This window comes from Ptychodera flava, chromosome 11 (genome assembly GCF_041260155.1).
Source record: "Ptychodera flava strain L36383 chromosome 11, AS_Pfla_20210202, whole genome shotgun sequence".
Lineage (NCBI taxonomy): Eukaryota > Metazoa > Hemichordata > Enteropneusta > Ptychoderidae > Ptychodera > Ptychodera flava.
Window position 1 is genome coordinate 36,571,258 of NC_091938.1, and position 24,908 is coordinate 36,596,165.

The 24,908-nt window shown below is 37.8% G+C and overlaps 1 protein-coding gene across 1 annotated transcript in view; it reads right to left on the bottom strand.

The window, feature by feature from the left end:
* The window catches only part of LOC139144520 (complement factor B-like), a 52,664-nt gene extending 48,802 nt beyond the window's left edge, over positions 1–3,862 (bottom strand). The window contains exon 1 of the mRNA XM_070715218.1: positions 3,788–3,862. Coding sequence (XP_070571319.1) covers positions 3,788–3,862 — 75 coding nt within the window. The remainder of the gene's footprint in view (positions 1–3,787) is intronic.
* Between the last annotated feature and the right edge of the window lie 21,046 nt (positions 3,863–24,908).

Below are 24,908 nucleotides of genomic sequence, written 5' to 3' on the forward strand. Positions count from 1 at the left end.
TCATTAAATGACTTTCTGATAATTTTCCTATCGGACTGACTCCAAATGAATCGTCCTATTCTCAGCTACAACAAGAAAACGCATCCCTGGGAATGAAAATTGCTCGTTTATTCTAGGCACAGTTGCTGCAACTTTCACTATTTTTACGGTATGTTATGTTCTATGCGTTTCCTTTGTTCTTGTCAAGCTCAATAAGCAATTTGCCGATGTACTGTTCTATGGTATATGACTTGTCAATTAATCATTCAAATGATTTCACGAACCTTTACACGAAATGCATTTATATCTTATTGTGGTTTGATGTATAAATGTTATATATCTTACACAAAGCAATGTACAGTGCTTCTGCGGGTTGAAAAGTGTTTTCAGAGAGAGAGAGAGAGAGAGGAGAGAGAGAGAGAGAGAGAGAGGAGAGAGAGGAGAGAGAGAGAGAGAGAGAATTTAGCCAGAGACAGACAGACAACACAGGTAAATAGCGTGGTGTGTGTATGATTGGGTGTTAATGTGAGTGGAGTTGCTCATAGTTTAGCCAAGCGACATTCTACATGTAATTTTTTGTCACAATTGTCACCGTTCCTGCAATTTTCTTCGGCCAAAGCGCTTCATTTACCATTTAACTTTTGCAATTTGCACAGTCCACGGCAACTACACTCATTTTGTTTGAAATGTTTCAATAATCACCCCAGGTGAAGCGCACATAAGCAATGGTGTATACAGATCGCTATCATGAACTTAGTCGAGTATTGCATAGATGCTGCCCTGGACCGTGTATTGTTATAATTGCAATAACTCTACCTGAACTACAGGGATTTTTTCTCTTACTTTACTTCGTCTTCAGTATCGCAAGTAGTCCAGTATCTCTGAGGCTTATTTTGGGCTCATCCATGCACACATACTCAAACATAACACCGAAAAAACTTGATTAACACTTGATAATATCAGTGCACAGCAAATTACCCAATGCTCATTAGTTTGTGCCATTGTGGGTTGCCGTCTTATCACTTATTTCTGTTCTACATGTTATCAATACTGTGAAGGATCTGAAGCATTGCTTAATTATACCAATAAAAGGACAGTTAGATGTCATGTGACAGGTTCAACTTTACTATTAGATTAGTCATGGTCTGCTGGTACTACAAAAGCCATACCTTTTGATGAGCAAGGTATTACTAAGTAGAGTTGTCATTCTGCGAGAAAAATTCACCTTTAATTTGTTATATCCATTGAAAAATAATCTTTATCCTTTTATTAGGTAAAGTAAGTGCGACTTGTCTCCCTACTTTCCCTTTTTAGTCCCTGTGTCACTGAGGGGACAATTGTCGGAAATTGTCGGAATTTTACAAAACTACCTTGTCTTCTCTCAATCAAACTTATTTTTCCGAATCATTCAAAATAATTATAATTGAGAGGAATGTTGTGATTAAAAGTATGTTTAAGAGTTACTGAAACTAGTCTATGAATTTGTCTCCTTCTTATAAACATGCTAGACTTCACTTGGGAATTTCTACGTGTACAAATCCCATGGTAAAGGCGATCATAGCAGTGTCAAAGGCGTAAAAATACATCTGATTTTAATCACCTCGAATTTTAATTAGTGAAAATTAGAGAATTATCCGAAGTAAAATGAACTAGGGGCAACAGAGAAAAACAAGACTTAGTTTTGACAACACATAATTAAAATGTGTCTCAAGACTGAAGAAAGTGAACATATATGAGCTGTGTTACAATTCAACATTTGTTCGTTCATATGTTTGTGTTTTCTGAAGCAACGGTTTCCATCATAATGAAGATGTTGGCACGTGTTCTTCACTTGTGTGGAATCTGACATGATCAGCATGGACGTGTTCACATTCTGTGGTGAAATGATTTGAAACGAAGTCAATTTAAGTAAAAGTTTTGCACAAAAATGAAATGCAAGGGTAAATTTAGTGAATGCAAATGGAAGTTTTCGCCATGGATTCATCATGATTGTGTTCAATATGATCCGTACCATAGAGCATCAAATTATTCTCTATTTTTCATTGAGTCCTCTTGATGATAAATAATGAAACAAGCACCTATTACCTGGTTTGAAATAACAAAGGAGCATGATGTGTTATTCATACAAAGACGAGCGGTATTTTCGATATTTACAAAATGTCATGAGCCTTGAGTAAGGGTCGCTAATATCACTTTCCGAGAATGAGTTTGAATGAAATGCGCATGCGTATAGATGATCAAAGCGCTTTGACATTTCGGTTTTTTCTTAATTTGAATTTTGTCGAAGCATGTCTGTTTGTGATGATATCTTAGCTTTCAGAGATGTACATTACATCAGCTGCCAGCCATATAGAGGTCGAACAGCAATAACGATGACGTAAGACGATTTCAAGAGGTCGGCCATCTGATAAACTAATCTGAAATCATGTGGCTTCTCGGTGTTTGCCTAGGAACGATGCAACCTTGTTGCAGTCCTCTGTTACTATGGTAACACTTTTTACCAAATAGCGCTGTGTGTTTTCACGTTGATAATGAAAAAGAGCTTCCATTGGAGTTATGACATCTTCCCAAATTCAATGTCACAACCTGAATGTCTTTCATCTATGACGACCCCTCAGCTTGGGAGAAGTTTTCTCTCAGTTGCAAACAGTCATGGGAATAATAAGGACCTCAAATCTCGAAAGGAGATACGAAATATTCCAGGGATTGCAGTTGTCATCTGACGTTGATAGTATGAAGGTATATAGTATTAGCAATTAACAAAAGCTAACTCTGCCCATAGTAGGCCTTAATTTCCAATAGGCTCTTCACAGAAGTATATGCGATAAATGTATTCAAGCAAAATGGCAGTATGTATGTATGTATGTATGTATGTATGTATGTATGTATGTATGTATGTATGTATGTATGTATGTATGTATGTATGTATGTATGTATGTATGTATGTATGTATGTATGTATGTATGTATGTATGTATGTATGTATGTGATACATAATTCATTTATTCTTTGATTTTTAAGAAAAGAGGATATGAGATCTGTTGAATCTTGTGGTAATCCCAGCAAGAACATAATGTTCGGATAATCTAACCCATAGGATGTCAATGTCAGATTACTCAGACTATTTTGTAGCCTATCAGATGATAACTGTATTCTATATAGGCTGATATTTCTGTCATGTACAAAATGAATGATATCGGATAGCAGGCGACACTGTCCTTGGAAAGAAGAACCTTTTTATTCAAAATTTACCACGTACAAGAACATTCTCACACGACTAATTCTCCAAATGTACTTTAAATAAGGTAACGTGACCTGCATGGACAAAAGTCAATGACAATGTCTGCGTCATTTAATCATGGAAAAGATGTTTAATTGCGTAAAGCGATGAGTCAATGCAAGTCAACAGTCAGTATGAAATGGCCGGATTATTACAATTAAGAACGCCATAACACAGGATCCCTCCATAGTGTGAGAACACACATTCTCTATCAGATTAACTCCTGGAGTATACACATTACTTTGGTGGAGGTGATCTCAACAATTGCCCAGTAGACACGTATTTCGCATTTTTCTGGCAGCCGCAATTGCGAGAATAAATAACACGAGAACAAACAGCCAGGAGACCTGTTTGATTACATCACAGTCAGCAATATAAACTGGGTTTATTTACAGCGTAATAAAACAGGGTTTTATTTATTCGCTTCTTGACCCGGACTAACCTTACATTCATACAATGACATAATGGACGAGGCTGATTCGTTATTTTGATGCGTCCAACCAGACACTTTTATTGCGGATTTTATTACCTCTTGGTGGCGTGTCGATGTAACACGTCCAACAGCAGCAGCATCACCCACCAGCATCTCTCGGATACGGGTCATTGTACGCGTAGATCTAAGTCACCCGGTGATACCACCGACTAGTTGCGTGGGAGGTTTCTTCTCTCTGCTTGGATAGCAAACACGAGATTATTTCGAAGTGAAGACTAATCATGAAAAAAATATCAGATGAAATAGCCTGACGAAATCCTACTATCACGACCAATGAGCAACGCTTGACATGGGCGTTTTGATCTCACCTTTTGATATCTCACCATGATGGTTCAAAATAAATCATAAATCCAAACGCCTCAAAAGCAGCATATCTGGTAATAACAGCAGGACGCTGAAGATAGAAATGACTTTGTCAAGCAAGAGGAAGTAAATGTAATTCGTCGAATTTTTCGGCAAAGCTACAGAGGCGGTGAGCGATTTTTTTTACTTTTTTCCCGAACCAGCATCCCCCATGTTACATTATTGTTACTGTTGACTTGGAGTCTAGATTTTACAAGTTGTCCGCAATAATAGATCCATTACATATAAAGCCAACGTTGACAAAAATATTCTGAACAGTTCCATATGCTCCAAGACGAAATCAAAAAGCTGTCAAAATATGCACGACAAAAATGTCCTAAAAGTTGCAATGCAGAAATATATATTTGCCGCAATTCCAAAAAGAATTCCAAAGTGGCTAAATAAGAAGGGGCGATGGTTAATTATTCTTCCTGCCCTATGGATGTCATGACAGTGTCTCAATCATAAAGAAATACCATCTTTTCCCGGAGAACCCTTTATACTATACCCTATACTTCATGTTCATACCGTTGTCAAAAAGCACGTTCGGTTCTACTGCACGTCTTAGTCAAGTTAAACCGTCCAAGACGTCCGAAAACTAACCTGGCCAATAGTCCGAATTTTGCTTGAATTTTAATTCTTCAGTAGCAGGCTGTAGAGGCATGACTGTACCAATCGATTTCTTCGTACAAATATGCACACACGAGAAGTTCTATCACTTAACTGAAGTGAAGTTACTTCTGGGATTAATCAGCACAGGATGGTGGAAGCAAGATATCATCGCACTATATGAAGAGTAGAATCGCTAGGTTTCTCGTTGCCGAGATAAAGATTAGCGGTATCCACTCGGGAACTTTGAGCTTATCATCAAGATCTTGTCCACTTGAGATTGCGCTGTCTCTATAATGGCTTTCCGCAAGTTTGTTTGATTTCGTCAATGGCATTCGCAGAGGTCGCCCGGAAGGTCATGACGTTGGCTTCAATGAGACAATGATGTGTACTATGGAGAGTTATTTGTTTTTGACATTGACATTAAGAAAATTCCACACAGAGAAAGCAAAACAATTTGAAAGAAATGTGAAAAATGAAGCTATAATAAATTCAAATGACACTCAATAAAGTACGGATATCAGAAATGATTCTTCTCACACAAAAATTTAATTACTGACGCGTTTACACAAGGTAAAATGATGGGAAATTGTCACAGGAGATAGCTTCTATCTTACTGTGTTTAAATCAACAGAAATGATTAGTTAAACATATTTTCTTCACAGTACTGGGGGTATTGTCTTCACCTAACCTCGACCCTTGTGCTATGTAATGACTTGACAATCTTGAACACTATACAGTAGTAATCACACCTGTTGCCTTAGATTCGTGCAAAAAATAACCCATAACATCCGGATATCGTGTATACAATTACAGAATGGTTTCTTTTGACTTTTCCAGGCAAGCAAGGAAAATGGAAAGATTGTCAGCTCATACGAGGAGTCTCACTGTGCCCCATGTTTTGCGGTGAGACCTGCGCATGCGTATATCTCCCCGCTACATATGGGCTACAAACCTATTCTGTATACGTTGCTGATGCAATGTATATATATTAAAGTAATGTCTATGCTACAGTTTGTCAAAAAGTACATTGTACATTTCATTTCTTATGAAACATATTACTGTATTGTACAACGTAGGATAAAAGAAGAAGGCAAGAAGGCTTTGCGACATAATACACTTGTCAAATATGAAATATTATTGTTGACGAATTATTTTTTACAATTTTTGCAATTTCCTATGATTAACCCAGACGCTGCGTCTCGTCTTGAATTCCAAATAACCTTTGTAATAATACAGCTTATTTGAAGGGTAGGTGTGTCGTTACCAGAGAGGAACTTACCTTGATGCCAAAACAACAACAGAGATTTCTTTTGGGGGTAGTTTTGAAAGACTGGGTACATTTGTAGGGCTAAATAGCGGTTCTCAGTTTATTCTTGCTTCCGAACGAACATCGATAGAGAAAATTTGGTAGCAAAGAAGTAACATTGAACTCAAATGAGCGGGAAGCGAAGATTGACTCTCAAAGTTATCAGGGCGGGAAAATCTCTCAACTGCAATCCAGCAGAACGACAGAAATGACAAGACAAAGTGTAAAAATCGCCGATGAACGTGGAGTTTACTGTTCACTGATATTGGTACCTCGAGGGTGTCAGAAATTTCTCCGTCTTAAGACTTTGGGTTTTTTTCTCGAACGAGATTCTTTTTTATCCACTGACTTATTTTAGTTATCCCTGCGTAGAGTTGTGCCATGGTACGCGATTACATGATTGCCGGAGCTGTACGTGGAGATGGTTTGGTGTTGCTTCAAAAACGTGTTCATACGATACTTGCTGAGTTAGCAATCTGCAATTTGAATCTAACTCTGGCAGATTAAACCAAATGTCAGCTAGATAAGATATCATAACAGTAAACTCATATTTTCTGATTTGCATTTCTGCCAGGACTGTGTCGTTGTGAAATCCATGTCTAGCACGAAACAACTTCAACTTAAACGCCAAATCATAGCATTCTTCCACGAACTCGCCTGAAGAAAAATGTCGCTGGGGACCTGTAGCAGTTATGTCAAATATAAAACAACCCTGCCTCGAGATTTCCGTCACTTATTATTCTCTCCGACGGCGGTTGCCGATTCCACGGCACGTTCCGGACGATACACTCACAATTCATGTCAAAATTACATGTCGCTGCAGGTTTTGGTACATTTACAAACTAACGTCTTGTGGCTCCATCGCTTCGTGGTTCTGTCTTGTCATAAATTACCCTCTGTCGAGCCAACACGTCGCTGTTTTGGACCTTTTATTACCTGCCAGTGGAACCTAACCAGGAAGCTATCACAATTTGGACTGATTTACAATCAAGAAATACTGGCGGAATTCTGCCAAGATGAAGAGAAAATTCGCCGACTGCTCCCTGTAATATGGTCTAAATTTGCACGTTAGCGAAGAAAGCGCGGAAGTGTGTCGTTTCTGGAGTCGACCAAAGTCTGCAATTACAGCCGATGTAATGATCGCTCCATTATCTGGTGAATACTTTCATTTCCGTACGACTTGCTCTAAAAAGGAAAGTAATGTCACATTCAAGGCGACAGTTACCTATAAATTTCTTAACTTGCTGTACTCCAATGTCAATCAATTAAAAAATAATTTACGAAAACTGTAAGGGAATAAAATTAAATCCCGAAAGTTTCCGAAACTTACCACATGGCCTGTTCCAGCCACACTGCGTATCCCTGGTACAAGAACTTTCACTAGCACAAAATGCCATTTCGGTAAACAATTATTCTAATACAACGACGGTGAGTTCTGACTTGAGTTTTCTTCAAGAAGACAACATTCTAACGACCTATTCCATAAGCAGAATTTCGACAAACTATTACAAGTTCTAACAGGATCGTATGTACAAAGCTACGATGAACGGACACATCGTTACAACGTTCAGAATTGATCATGAAAGAAAATGCCACAGTCTTCTGTATACTTGAAGGTCAAGGATATCCCATAAACTCATTATGTCTTACATTTTACGGAGAACAGGGGAGCAATGTCTCCACACGAAGGCTTGAACGATAAACCAGGCATGCAGCTCTCTGTATCACGTGACACGGTGGAGCTGAAGGAGGTGCACTGTGTTCGTTCCTTGATGTCAATTTCGCGATTGAAGTGTCGTTTTATCATCGATTCTAACGATTCAACTGGCAATTAATTGGGGGAGGGGAGGCGGTCTTTTCCGCTGTATCATGATGATGTCATGCAGTCGCCATCAACGCATCATCTTCGAATTCATAAGTATGATGAGGCTCAGTCAGTTTAAACATTACGACTGAGAGTCAACAAGGCACAGTATGAACAGTAAAGGTATAAAAAGCAGTATGAACGAAAAGGCGTCGAAGTGGGGAGGGGGACTATTTCATTGGACATTTTAGCTGAAATGACTGTTTTTAAACTTAGGACACTCCCAGTATTTCGGGCTAGTATTCTGTATGCTATTAAAGGTTGAAAGATGAAGCTGTTAGGCCTAATGTATTCACTACATTTTCTTGTTCTTTTTCTGAAGTTCGCTTGATACAGAGTGCTAGTTCATCAATTCTTCACCAGTACTCTCAGTTAAAGCAGGGCTGGAGATACACGTTAGTGTTCATATCACTCTTTCAGTAGATTTCAAAATACTGAACGATTAATTGACGTCTCATACAACACAAAATTGACGAGTCGAAAGATGGCGCCTTCGTTCTAAATTATCAGATTTATCGACAACAATCAACATTAGATCTGGTGTTAATCAGATATATTTAGTGACTTTTGACAGATATCTGCATCTCACGTAGACTGTGTCGAAGAGATGAGCGAGGATAATGAGGCAGCATTATACTCATTTCAAGCGCTTAAATCAAGGCCAAAAGAAAACACACAAAAAACTGCTCGTCATTATTCTTCACTCTGTGACAGATGTTTACCAGATGCCTAATCAGTAACGTACACCTTACAGACATGAAAAACAGGCAATATAGACAGGACTATTTTTCACAGTGAGCTATTTTAACACCGCTACAGTCTCCTGCTTTGTCGGACAGCTTGGTTTGACAATCCGGGCCACCCTGTGTAAGGTTAAAATGAACACCGTATTATCAACACAAATGTTATGAATTTACGACAGAACGACAGTAAATCTAGTCCGTAGAATTGTACACGAGCCTCGCGTCTCATAAACAGGATGTACTCGTGTACCGAGATTTTGAGATGGTGTTATAATAAATACCCTTTGGACAACTCAACAACCAAAATTTACGAGTTGGGGAAAAACTGAATTATGCATTTCAAAATGAAGGCTATGTCTTTCTAGCATTGCTATATCAAGAAGAAAACCTTTAAACAGGCATGTTACCCTATAGTCGGGTAAAACTTTTCTTAATTCCAAGGACCAAAGTTTTTGTGGTTGAACTGACTTTCAGTCAACTGGTCAAGAGTCGCAGTTTCTATTTACCTTCCATACTTTTGACGATTTCCTTTCGATGCAAGGACAATGAGTAAGGTGTCGATCACTTGTAAGATCTTTTCTGAGAATCTAATGAATATGGCGCTTTTCGTTTCCGACCATTTTACATATACAGTAAACTAACTTATCCAGATATAAGGATTCAATTCTTTGTGTGTCTTATTCGAAGTTGAGACAACTAAAATAAAGATTATCTGGAATAAATTAAATGTTTCTATAAATAATGTAATATAACCATGGCATAGATTGCATTCATATCGTTATGCACCAATACCGGCAAGACTTCAATCAGACGATCGAAATGTCTCAATATGCGGAGACATATGGGAGTTAGACTAGTACATGTGTGTTTTGTATGCTCATACTTCACGAGTATAGACTCATACATGTGCGATGTGCGTAACCATACCTTACTTTCTCGTTATAAGTCATTTAAGCAAAGAGAAAAAATTCCATTGCCATTAAGTCAAGGAATGGTGTGACTGTCAAATATGTGCGACATAAAACCTGTACTGTTATCCATCCTACAGATCAGCGTGTCTCCAGTAGTCGCATCCTCACCATGGAAACTGTGTTGTTACTGTTTACATTCAGGTCGTCGCTATGGAATCTAACGAATACTTTTAATGATAGAAGCTGATGATGCTGTTGTCGTTGCAATCAATACACATTGGGATCACAAATAACATAGAATGTAGCGATATCTAGGATTGCTACTCACCCCACCTCTGTGCTTGCCCTGTACAACATCCAAAGAGTTCTGTATGTCATTGTAAAAGTCAATAATCTGGTCTTAATGCTCCTGATGCAAGAATTGCAAAGTTGGCTACTGTCGTGAACACCTCGGCACGTGACATAGTCAGCCGTTAACCCGAGTATACAGGATACTGGTACTAGAATATAAGTCCTAAGATATCAGTGCTAGGCTATAGTAATAACAATAGTAATAGAATATTAATACTAGGATATCAGTGCTAGGCTATAGTAATAGGATATAGTAATAGAATATTGGTACTAGGATATCAGTGCTAGGCTATAGTAATAGGATATAGTAATAGAATATAAGTGCTAGGATATCAGTGCTAGGCTATAGTAATATGATTATAGTACTAGAATATTAATACTAGGATATCAGTGCTAGGCTATAGTAATAGGATATAGTACTAGAATATTAGTACTAGGATATCAGTGCTAGGCTATAGTAATAGGATATAGTACTAGAATATTAGTACTAGATATCAGTGCTGGGCTATTGTGCTAGGTATAGTAATACAATATAAGTACTAGGATATCAGTGCTAGGCTATAGTAATAGATATAGTAATAGAATATTAGTACTAGGATATTACTACCCGGATATTATTACAAGGTTTTTAGTTCTCGGATATTGGAGCCAGATTCTTAGTGCTAGGAAAATGTCACTAGGGTAGATGTCCTAGAATGTTAGAGCTAGGATATATTAGTACAATGAAATTAGTACTTAGCCAATAGTAAATGATTATTTAAAAGAAGGAGCGTGAGAAGAGATCCCCTAGATTGCGGTACATGTCCATACTAGTGTGGTGTACCTGCAATAGAGGTCACATTATAGGTGTAGCGTTGACTTCAATGTGTTCCGTTGTTCAAGATGGCCGTATTGTTGAAGTCTTTTTTTCTGTTTGTTTCTTTGACCTGGTATAATATTTACTGATTGAATGGTGTTTTGATGTCTTACTGCCTGCGAACATCGAGCGTTGTATACAATATGACCACTTATATGCTCAGAACAGATTTGCAGGTATGTGTGACTGAGTGTTTTCATGTCAAGCTCAGAAATGGGACATAAATGTTGAAAAACCAATTAATTTATGCCTCATCTAAAAGACAAATACTAACATGATGGATGTACAGCGGAAGAGATCCGCCGATTTCAATGGAGGGAGTGATCAACAGCTAAATCCAGGATGGAATAATGTCTACAATACACAGGCATTTTAAGCCGGTTTAATGTAACATTTCAAAATGCACTTTGCCCAGAATGTTGTGTGACGGAAATCTTCCCGGGAAATTCACAACCCTAACAGCCATTTCCGATAATCGTGATTCTCATCGTAACTGTAATGTTCATTTCATCACTCAGTTTACTAACACTGCAGTCTATTGTAAATTGTTATTTACGTCATACTTAAACACAGAAAAACTGTGTACATTACACCGGCCTGTATGAGATTATACTTTGATATTTATTTCATCCCCCGCATAGATACAGCGACATTAGTGTATGGTACCATTTACCGATGAGTGATGTAGACAAATCAAAATGTATATCGCACGATCGGCATGATATTTCCACTTTAATGATGGCTATATTTAGAACGAATCTATTTCAGCTGTTCAATTTACATCTTAGCTTCCAGGCTCAGCGCAAATTAGAATTGGAAAATACATCCCATAATACACCAGCATTATAATTTTCAGGTTCTGGTTATAGATGTCAATTTTGCAGCTGTAAATAAAAATTAAACGTCAGCCTGCATGAATGGTCGTAAATTTTGTCAAAAGTATGCTTATTTAGTTTTAAACCCCTGCAATTGTTGACATTGCGCCAATTGGAGTACGACACGGATAGTAATTTACACTCTAGATAAATAAAGATGTTGAATCTGACAGTGAAGGGCGCCATGTTTATTGAAGTTATTAAGAAAATATACCCTAGCAACATCAGTTTGCTGCACGCTCTAAGATCACCAAACCTAAACTGGATATAATAACAATTTCTGTACAGTCATCATTTTACGCAAACGAAAATCATCGACTGTGCCGCTACTTGCCATCTTTAGTATGTCTTCTGTTCAAATACACAGTCTTGTATCCATGGTGATATCAAAATCATCCGGGTACTTTTAATCCCAATTACTTTGATTCCGTGTTTAAAATTAAATTTCAAACCATTTTACCATTTCTATCGCCACTGCATATTAGTGAGCTAAGAGATTTCAGTAAATCTCCTTCCTCAGATCTCGCCGACAGCAAATTCAACCACAAACTTCATAATCTACATTTTAGAATTGATCCTGACAGAATTTACTTTGGTATTTAGTCTTATAAATTTGTGAATTGTCACTTTCGATTTTGCAAAATACCGAGCTTCATTGAGTTGACGTTTGCCTACTCACTGCGAGTTAGCAATCTTGTGTGCGATACGTCAGCATTTCAAGACGCCGAGAAGTGATGACGTATCCTTGGGAGAAAGAAAAAAAGAGAGATCCTTTCTCATTTTGACAATGATAAAACGCTACAGCGACAACAATAATTTATGCAAAACTGTCATTTAATTTTTTCTGACAATTTTAACAGTTCATACTGATTTGAATAAAAATCAAAGAGAGGTTCATCATGTCTGACTATATATAATTATCAGTAATTCAAGTCTGTGTAAATTAACTTATCATTGACATATAAAATAGTTTACAGTGTTAAAATCAAGATTTCCTAACCTTCATTAGTAACAATGACAGAGAGTTTACACAAATTCGCAAATTCTAAATCTAGCCGAGTATCTAAAATGGACTATAGCATAAATGTCATTTGTCCAAAATTGAGAAATGTAGACCAATCAACTGTGACAAGTGTTGACTCGGTCATTTCTTCAACTTTAAAAGCGGTTAATTGTAAATGTACCACTATGTCAGAAGACATGATGCCATGTGACGTCTAGAGTTATATGAAATACAACACCTGGTGTATTTGTAAAACACAGCGACCCGTGCCTTGCACTTCTGCAGTGAACGATATCCTTCGTGACCTTTGACACGAAGCTTCTCATGTTTGTCACTGAAGAAGGCATTGGCTGGGTAATAATACCTATACATTGCAGATTGTGAGGTATACGCCGTCATCCAATCCTGTCACAGTAACGGTAAAGATAAGTTCTGATCTGGTGTGATTATCTTACGTGAACTAGTCAGTCTGCAGTAGCTGCATACAATCAAAACCATGAGAAAGAATGGGAAACCATTTCACTGATTCTCATGGGAAAAGGTAAATCGTGATCCAATCGACGCATGGTAAATTTAGTATTCCCGCCTCAATGTCTCGCATTTACAGAATATCTCTGGAGAAATATCAACATCTAGTCGTTTACCTTTAAATGCATTGAAACGGCTGCCAGCATGTTGCATAATTAAAACATCTACATGGAAAAAATCCGCAACGCAGAAAGTCAATTCAATACTGAGCGTTATCTATGTATCCATCCATCCACCATTCCATCCATCCATCCATCCATCCATCCATCACATCCATCCATCCATCCATCCATCCATCCATCTATCTATCTATCTATCTATCTATCTATCTATCTATCTATCTATCTATCTATCTATCTATCTATCTATTATCATAAGTTGCTATCAACAAACGCAACATGTAACGTAAATTATTCATGTGACACTAACATATTAGAGACGGTGTAAAAATGAGTGCGCTGGAATATACTCATAGAATAGAACATTATCTATGTACACATGTACATTGCGTAAGTTTGATTTTATAAATACACAGATACATAGATACATATACAAGAAGTAATATATTTTAGCAGACAACACGGACAGTCGCTTTTCGTTTCACACTGGAAATATTTTTTAACTTTTAAAAAATGTGACTACATTACCAGTGCCCTTGTCGAGCGCTGTTCCTACTGACATGTCGGCAGATATCTTTGATTTGAAGCCTTGATATATTTATTCACTATTCCATTTGGAGACGACATATCTTAATGAGATTATTTCATGAGATTAACAAGATTAATACGTAATTATTTCTAAATTGTAATATTCAAAATTATGTAGGGTATTGTCTGATATATTATAAAGTAAAGCAGCAGCACATCGTTTTGAACGAAGCAAATGGTTAGTACTTGGCAGCTCATAAGATTGCAATTGATACAATATTCTTAAAGTTGAATTGGTTCCCTTTTCATTCCCTGATTAATTACCAAAAACAAGACTTGTGTTGCTAATGTACAAAATTCAAACAGCAGCCTCTACTCTGTTCCTCCTCTGATTGTAGCATGAATCGTCGATATTTCTGGTCCCCTGTGATTCGTCCGCAATAAACTTACCCCTTACATTCATTTAGGTGAATCAAAGACAGTTTCTCTACTGTCTATTGGTGAATGTCGCTAGATATGGCGTTAACATATGATGGGATGGTCCTCTTTCAACGACGCCCGACGGTGTAATAACCTTTCGTCAATAGACAATCTACAAGTGTCCCTGCGCTGTGCATTCTGCCCTGGCAAAAACACATAACAGTGAAAAACATGATGTCATACACATCCGATTTGCACTTTTGTTGTAGAAGACCAAGGTCGGTGGATTAGGAGATCCAAAGCTGTCATGTTTACTTAATTTTCTACACACTCTTGGCAAGAAATAAAGCTATACCTGTCGATGTAAAACAGACAATATAGAATTTACAGCTTGCAAAAGATTTGTACACTCAGTACAAAACACTGAGAATGACATTGCTTTGACACACAAAAAAGTTGAATGCTCCTATTAAAGAATGGGAATGCTTACTTTTAAGAAAATAAACCAGAATGATATATAACTGATTGTACTTTAACTGAACAGTCCACAGATCTTTTGCGTCATGTACACTTTTTAAAATGAACTCAAATAAAACAAATCAACGACGGTACGACGACTTGGAAAAATTTCGTCTGAACTTTTAAGACTGGGCTAGCATGTGGGATGAGAGATTACAAACTGTACTGATAATGATATCCATTATGGCACGGTCCCTCCACTTTGTGAGAGACCGTGATATGAAGACTGCTAACTTCTGCAAACGCAACGGCGTTCCTCTTTACTAGCACATCATCTTCTGATACATTTCTCATACAGCTACTACAGAAACGCATCGAATTCGTTCGGAACGATCAAGTCGCCGCCGGCAGTCTCTAAATATGTAATTTGAACCAGCAAAATACCCACCTATACTTCATATATGTACTATTGACGGTGGATTTCAGAGCCCGAAGCGCGTACCCTATGTTTAGAAAAGTTGCTCACTGGGTTAGCCAAATGTTATGCTACTGATTTAAAGTTAATATGTGCCCAACAGCCCTCGGGATGAAAAAGCGGTTCACCGAGCCACACAAAATTACACCTTATCGAATTTTCAGAGTCGTCGATTCGTGTTAAAGAGACCTTCAGTTTGGACTTTACGTTTTAATGAAATGCGAAACATCAAACCGATGTAAGAATCACCTAACTCGAATAGTATTACATATACAGACACAATGATTTCACTGAACTTCAAAATATCAACATTTAATGTCATCGCCTTTCTTTCTTCACCGATAATCGATAGGAAATAGTCGTAAATTACCATAGTTGTCGAAGTCGAACTGTCAGTTTACCAAATAAATCTTCGATCGTAGGTACCGACAAAGACGACCCTTGACCCTGCGCTATCAAATACTCCCCAACCTCGCAAAAATAACACATATACTTCAATTCAACTATAAACTCATCTTCGACTTAGAAAGTGATCTCATCCTGTAGTGGCTCTTGGAGTGAGAAGGATTCTAATTTACTAAAACTGGTGAACACGCATACTGCACAAAACCCAAAGATGTGTGATCGCTACGCAAAACAACCGTCCGAAAAAAAGCATGTTTGAATATCTTAGACAATCCTTGTGTGCATTTTGGACGGTTTTCAAGTTTAACAGAGCGCTTAACATATCAACAATTAATACATCTTTACAAACGTCAGTAACATGAATTTTGTCAACTCTGTGTAAATAACATCTTCAAATTAAAATTGCATGATATTCGCATCGTCGTAAACCACATTGAGAATGGACGGTCAAAATTGACCTGTCTCTTCTGCCATGATCTATTGTGTTGAGAGATTGTACGCAGCCATAGGGATAAATTTCCATTTTGAAAGATTATTAAGGATTTGAAGATAGGGTTTTTAGATCAAATATTTGCCGTAATACAAATCATGTGATCGTTGTCTTGTCATTTCTGTCAGGATCTAGGAATGCCATCTTGAAAGTATAATAATCATTATTTTTCAATCGGAAACGATTCTGTTTACACGACTTACTAAATCCTAAGCGACACTCTAGTTAAGATGGTAGAGCTAATAGTGTTACTTGGACTGGTGTATGGACTTTTTCATTCGTTCTTGAAATGACGCCTTCACATTATCAACATGAGAAACTTCAAGTAGTATTTTGTATAAATGGCACTCATTATGTGCACGTACGGCCTTGCAGTTGTTTAGTCTGCGCATATTTCCCGGATCGAAGATATCCGTTGTCTGGTAAATTTAAACAACAAAAACACTCATATCGGAAATTCGTCGGCGATCGTGGTGCATCTAGGTTCGCACACCTTTACACTGTCGTCCAATCGTATCACAGCACAACCATACGCTAACATACCCCTCAATCGCCGATTGCGACGGCAGTCGAGATGGGATAAGGTAGAACCTCTCCATAGTTTCGGTTCCCCGAGTAAGTTTTGGGGTACCGACAGTGAGGGAAGGATCTAGACTTAGTGCAGGATACAGGACTCATTATCTATTCATGCTTGGGTGAATATGCATAAAGTGTTCTCTTTGCCATAAAAAATGAATAATGATTTAGACTCCATTTAGCTGAATTCCTTTTTTCAAGATATGCATAGCTCACTATTCTGTACCCTGGTAACTTTCTTTGATATTTTAAACCATACGGATAAATGTAAAGACACATAGCTGACAGCAAAGTCATACACAGACGGTGAAGAGAAGCAAAGGCGATCATTGAGACGTGCATGTGCAGAGTCTGGTTGGTTGTATTGTCGGCAAATTTCGGCCCTTGAGTAATTATTCCGAAGAACAGAAACTATAACAAAATCCTTCATTAATAATAATTTCACGACTTAAAACTATCAGAAAGTAGGCTGACTTAAGGTCGACGCCCTAGTTCCATCCACACTCAGCTATTTAAAAATTGAAGTGCTATCAAACTTGTAAGCTAAGACACATACATGGCATGCTGGGGGCTTGACCATGTCAGTCATCGCTCTCTAAGGTTTGTCTGTTCGTCGATGAAGTCTGCATCCTATCTTCATTCGAAACATCCTCACACATATTTCTGCGGTGTAGCCATGCTTTTGCTTAAACCTCTAGCGACAGAGTGTTAATTTGAAACACATGTCTTCCTCAAACCCGAAGACATCGACCTGGTCGGAATTGAAAGATATACTTTGTAGGTAATCATTAGACTCTCAGTAATAGTGAAATGATCCGATGGTGTAAAATAAGTCAATCTGGAACCTCTAGGTACGTGGGTGTGGTTGGATAGTCACTTTCACTGATTGACATATACACTTTGAACACATTTATCTGCATGAAATATCGACACTTTTTCTGCCCTCTTGCCAAAATCTCTGATCTCGAAATGGCAATTGTGGTATTGCAATATTCACATGCATCAAGATGTGTTATTGAGAGAGGAGAGAGAGAGAGAGAGAGAGAGAGAGAGAGAGAGAGAGAGAGAGAGAGGAGAGAGACTCGGAGAGAGAGAGAGAGAGAGAGAGAGGGAGAGAGAGAGAGAGAGAGAGATGAGAGAGAGAGAGAGAGAGAGGAGAGGGGGGGGGGGACAGAGACAGAGGCCGTGAGTTGAGATGAATGAAGGGACAGATTGCAGAATAAATGAACGCTTAGCGTCTAAAAATAGGATTGTTTGGTACTTGAAAAGGTTCGCGAATAAATTTATAAGTTACAAGCAAAACAGAAGTACATTTTGTAGACGCCATATGAGTCTTCCAGTCTGTTGGTACAGTGGGTGTCAAAATCCAGTCAGTCTGTAGGAGAGGCGACCAAAAATCGGTCGGGAAGTTCAGACGTATATATGATATATCGGGGAAGTTGTTATTGCCTTGACGAATCTGTCACCAATAACGCTGAAAGTCGATCGCGTCGATATTTTGAGAAACGTTGGTTCTGGTATGCACACATTTCTGCAATAGGCGGCTTGTCGTCCCACCAAAGTTTTGCAAAGTCAATATAAAATCGATTCAGTGATAAATCCTGTCCGTCCACTTGGAAAAAAATCATTAATATGTTCGATTTTCTCTTTTTGTCGTCTTTATCACCTTTGAATTTCAGTTTGGGACTTATTAAATTGGTCTTATTAAAAAACAACATTAGAAGTACTTTCTGTGAGGAAATGTGATGTCTTATTTCTTAATGTTTCCTACAGTAGTAGAAACCAAAAATACCGCGGCAGCACTTGGTCGCCACGCCACACCTCCACCAAAGCCTCGCATTCCTACGTCAAGCACCCATTTCATGCATTCTTACATTAACTGACATCCTCCTATTTATTTTAAGAGTCAAGTTTAATCATTTTCCACAATAAACAAACTAACTCTCGTCGACCACATTCCTGACCACATTGCATTGGATAACTTTTCAGTGCGTATTTCTGGACCGTTTTTTAAAAATAAACTCCCAGTCTGTACAGATCATTTGATATGATCTACCCAATTGCACTCTAATGCTTTGTTTTTGTAGCAGCAACTAAAGTATTCATTTAATAGCACGAACACCAATCAGGAAACGTCAGCGGATCGCCAAGGTATACGCGTTTCTTATGAATAATATGCCGTGGGGGTTGCTAATTACATTTGAATAAATTTGCATATCAATTACACGGCTGTTGCGTCCGATCAGTGTGATTGACACGGACTTACGTCAGGGGCGGATTGTTGTTAAGAGTTTTACGCACACTTATGAATAATTTGTTTCTCGCAATGTTATTTCTCATCGATAATATTATTTATTAATACTTTCATTTGAAGTCAAAAAGCTTCATTACAATTAAATGTTCATTCATATAGAAAAGTTGTTGAAATGGGATAATATCATTAAATATTGATAATAGTTTCATAATATTTATTCAATAAAACCAATACATTTACTTTTTCTACAGTATGTTGAAAATGCAAAGTAGTACCCCGCTCGTCAACACGAACTCATGCATTTTGTCAACATTTTGTTCGATACACAACTTTTTTAAGGCCACAATCTATATGACATTGAACTCATACAGAATGTATTGAACACTTTTCCAACATGACAGACAAGACAAAATTACTGGAAAACAAATCAAAAGTTACAGCTATAAATGGAGCTTTAAGGTAGTATTCGCATTGAATCTGAAAGACTTTCCTCAAGCAAATTTTCAACCCACCTCTTCCAAATCAAGAATAAAATTCAGGGGTCACCGTGTAAATTTTGTAACAGAGAAACAATGTACCAATATATATCGAACATATGAAATTCAGAATGGCCGCATTTTCTATGTTATCTCGTGAGGTGGGGATAAAATTCCAAATATTCACAAAATAAGCCGGGGAAAACTATATTTACTCCTTGAGCTTCGAAATGATAGGCCGAAAAAATATTGTAAAGAGTTTAAGAGTCCAAATAATTGTGAATTGTTGAGCATGATATCTGTCCCTGAAGTGCATTAAAGCTTATGTCGATTATCACCTACTAAGCGGTTCACATTGTAGATAATTTCAGGATAGACCTCAAGATGCAAGCTCGGCAAGTATGATAGCTTGGTCAACTAGCCGCTTGATATTGATACCTTTAATGCATCCGACAAGAATGTGTTTTGCCTTGGTACACATTCCCTAAAGCAACTGCAACACTGCTGTATCCCAAATGCAGTACAGTTGATTTTACACTGAGATTTTCAAACTCATATTTAAAGCTGAGTATTTCCATATGTGCTGTAATCGTTTGACATTCTACAGTCTATCTTAAATGCGCCCGAATTTCGTTTCTTGCTAAAGGTCGGTTACGAATGAGATAGTGCCATTTTGAACGCGAATAACGGTCATCAACACACACTTCAAAAAGTAATACTAGTTTAGCCAGGACTCTGACGCTCGAGGGTATACCGGCTGCTCCGTCCTCCGATGACGTCATTACGTCGCTCTCAGTCCGGTTTGAAGTCCGTCAAGTTCATTAACTGTGTCACCTGATTACTGCGTTGACGGCATTTTTCTCAAGCAAGTTGTAGTCTTTCGCTCTAACATAAGGCTACATGCAGAGACGAATTACTCTGGACTGAAAGTGAGTCGTCGCCGACGACACAGACGGGCTCTTCACTTTGTCTCCAAAGACCATCGACCAGTGGCTTACAACAGAATGTGTCCAGGGAAAACCACTGGAGTGTGAACTCGTTTGGATAAGCAAGGCAAACAAACTTTAATAATTAATAGAAATTTGAAATATGTACCTTCCTCCACCGGAGGCAAATGCTAGTTTTATTCCATAGAGGCACGAAAAAAAAAGTGTATTCCTTGTACATGCACTGCAAGAAGGGGTTCTAAGAAATGGCATATGTACATTTTAGCAAATCCATTACATCTTGAACATACAGTCGATGTCTCCAAAGTCGCTATATCCTGGTCATTGTTATTCCCTATGTTTCTCTATTTATATTACTGCACTGAAACACAAATATGATATGTATAATTATTCCATCGATGCAGAACTATTAAAACGGTTGTTTTGTTTGTTTAAATTTGTTTTGTTTGGTTTGAAGCACAATAAACCCTCCGGTAAACTCGCCAGATAAGCGCCAGCGAAATGGGTTTGAATTCGAGGCTAGAATACATTTAATATATAAGATTTATCGACAAGTGTTAGGGGCCCTGACTCCAATTACGCGGTTCTTGTCACCCACGATTTTTCTCTTGTAAACACGTCACTGCCATTTATGATGATGTATCGCCCAGGTGACGCTGGGGGATGCAGTTAAAGATGACGGATCTCAAAACGACCAATTCATCAACATTGCACAGTCTGCACCACGGCCCAGCGCCCCAGGTTTCGACATGGCGCGTAGATTCTGCGTCTTGACCAGGTGAATTTTCTAAAACCGCGACTTCGCGAAGACGTTCATTCTTTTCACTCTGATGCGTTGCCACGGTTTAAGGATTGTGCTAAAATATCGCTTACTCGGTTTGTAATACAAAACCCCCACCTGGTGCCCGTATTTGATATTTTCTACTCCCAAGCGTGGAACTGTTTTGACATCGATCACCGTAAGAGAGTATACTGTGTCTTGAAGTCGCACGGGAACTCTGGGAAATGAACTGATCTTTTCAAAGATTTATTTATGTACAATTCAAAGACATTTAAACGGGACACATCTATTCAAAGACCAGCAGGAAGCGCTGGAATGCTCACGTAAAACATCGACGAAAATAACAAGACAAGGTAAATACGTCACCGAACAAGAACATTCAGATTTGACTTGTGTCAAATACTGACGACGCTGATCTCTTTTGTCTTTGTTTTTCTCCGAGAAGAGATTAAGTTAACGATTCAGCTCTATAAAAACAGTAGAAATACAATTGATGTAATCGATGCTATTATTATTGGATTTTGTTGTGGTTTGAGTCTTCTTCCCTCCAGTAATGAATACCGGTAATTCTTTCGGAGAGCACAAACAACTTGGAAAGACGCGCCTTTTAATTTAAACGAAATCGAGATGAACGTTTCAGCGGCCGCACGGCTTGCAATTAGTGAGACGTTCAGAAAGGGCACAGTTCAATAAGAGGTTGTCATCTGGTCATGTACTTTTCTTGCCTGGGGACAACCCCGAGGAACTCTACTGAAATTCTTGCATATTTTCTTTCTGGAACGAGGATGGGCTATTTCCAAAGCCAAAAGAAGTCTTGTTCTTGTTGTTCCGCCTGGCGTTGTTCGGTCCTTGGCAGTACTGTCCATGGATGTTGTCTTTCGGAAGCTGGATTATTAGGTGTCTTTCGTCATTCACAAAACAAAATTCAAAGAAAGTCGGACCCTTTCATGAGAAATATGAAATTGTCCTTTTGGATATATCTTGGAGAAATTCCTATCGGAAAACTAACCACACTCGCAAAATTATAGAAAAGTATACTTAGTCTAGTAGTATTTTGAATTTTCACACACATGAAATAATCTTTTCAATGGATTCTCATTGTCCATAGAACTTTAAATCCATAATTTCCCTTCTTATAATCTCTAAGGAATATGCTCCTTCAGCAACATTCTTATCCTTTCACTGACAAGCTTTGTGAAATGTACCACATTTTGCTCTATACGTGGATGCATACGGTGACTAGAAATACTATAGTACAGTGTAGCGTACCATCAGTTCATGAATTGGTCCACCATGAGTGGTAGCCGATAGAACCTCGCTCAGTGTTCTAATCTCCGCAAAGGCCAGTAGCGGTATTTTTATTGATTTTTCCAGTATATTCGCTTTTAACCCTCTCAGGCCTAACCTAAACCCTATATATCTCATCTGGGTAAATTCAAGTATGTTCCGAGGAAGTCAGGCATGAGGGTTAGGGTAGTTCGTGCCTCAAATATTGAAAGATTTAAAACTTTGCCTGACTTTTCTTCAAGAAAACCTTAAACAATTTCCTTTCAAAATCAAGCATATAAAAAACCAACAATAGAGAAACAAATTACCCAATGGCTGCCATAATGGTTGTCATCTCTATGAGCAAAAAGTTTCGATTTTCACAAAAATAAGCCTGTGAAAATTCTTTTACTACACAAGCTTCAAAAGAACCCCAAGTACTAAACCAAAAAAAAATTATTGTAAAAGTTTTAGAGTCTGAAAATCTGTCCTATGGTGCATACTACTGTAATGTCAACTACATTTTCTTGTTCTACTCCCCAAAGCAAGTTGAGATACACAGTATTCAGCTTGTCAACTCAGCCTGTACATGTGTAGACTACATTGTTATTGTTGACAAGTGAATTCTGGTGTGGACTAGAATTTATATATAAAAAATAACAATAAAATTGTACATGTGTGGATACTCAGTCCCTGGGATTGAAGGACTGGCCTGTGTTGGCAAGCAAATAATAGTAGGTGTTTCAACATGCTTTGGGGATTAGAACAAGAGCTTACGATTGACATACAGAGCAAAAATAGAGAAAAAATCATAAAAAGTGATAGTTTCTTACCCTTGAATACACTAGCATGAAATAATTACTGAATCCTGCATTCTGATTTCATGTATGCCTAACTGTTGTTCATTATATGTTCTATCTGCGATCGGCAGGGTTGACTTGACATTGCATTCACACAGATGAATCTCAATACCATCAAAGTACTAAAAATACCTGAGTCTTGCATCAATACAGGTATTGGTTCTGCAGTTTAATCTCAAAGTTCCAATCAGACATACAGATGCTAGACCCTTCCAACTCTTTATCAAAACCAGACTGAGTGTACAAGATTGCTACTGCAGATTCAATGATTCAGACATGTTGTTGCAACTGTTTCCAAACAGATTTCCAGTTACTTACGCCCAGAAATACCCTCATGTCAGAAAAGAATCACCTGTAAAACCATATGCTGATTAATATTTTAACCAGTTTTTGTTTGAAAAATGCTTGCCAGAAGAATCAAAATGTAGATGGAATGATTTATGGGGTAAAATATATGAAATATACTGTCCCCACTCAGATAGCAAATATACACCCACTCAATAAAATAAGCTTATGTTCTTTTGTGCAACACCCACATAACCATAAAATATGCAGTAATGGGTACACACTCCATGATATTGGATTATAGAGAATTTATTATTTGTATAATGTATTTTCAGCCACCAGCAAAATATACACAAGGTCAAATTTGCAAAGAGAAAGCAAAATGGAAAAGTCATAATCGATAAACTTGACGAAAGCTGAGTTTACCTGGTAAACAGATAGAAAATATTAAGTAAATCTGCAAAGCTGATTCTTTTTTTATGTGTGGATTAACATCATTCAATTCAGCTTATTGTTCCATCTATAAAATCATAAAAACTTTATGCAGTGCATAAATTGAATGACTGTGAACGGTTAAATATATTATCTTTTTCAGTAATAGCATGTACTACGTACAAGAATATGATTTTGCACATTCTCTTTGTAATACGTGATTATTACGCCAGTGAATAAGTTGTCCCATCATGCCACACAGTTGAAAGTATGTTATTGTGGAGGAGGGGGCATGCACACTGATGTCAACAGCCTAAAAAACTGAAAGTCAGGTACTGATTGGCTGTTGCACGAATATGAGTTTAGGGTCAGAGTGTTTTTATAAAATTGAGAGGTCACCCATAGAGGGAGGCATGGGGTCAAATTTCATTTTTCATTAAGAGTGTTGTACAGTAAAGAGGTATAGGTATCATCTATTCTGACAAATTCAAGGCCATGGTTAGTGGAGAGGGCAATTTAATTGAAAAAAAATCACCTGTGATAGTCAGGTCTGGAATAAAATCTCTGTGACCTTAACTCTATCATAAAATTATACCATGGTGTCTGACAAACATTAACTGATTTTGCCTTGAACAGAACCAAAAATACCACCTCAATATTCACAAAATAGCCTTGTAGAATTTATGAATTAATGACCCCTTTTACCGTTTAAATCATGTACATGGTTTGACAGTGTCTTATGACAGCTGCTTCAAAAGTCTCAACTTATTGCCTCAAATGATCTCATATACATTTCCTTCAAATTTTCACCAGAGAAGGCCAAGCATTCCCAGTGAAAATAATGAGATAAACCCATTAAGGAGGAGTGTTTAAGGTTGAGCCATAAATATGAAACCTTCACAGATAACGAAACCATGTAAACTTGACCTATTTTAATAATTACTGATATCCTGCCATAAAGAGTCCAACTGCAAATAAAGCATTCTAATCCAT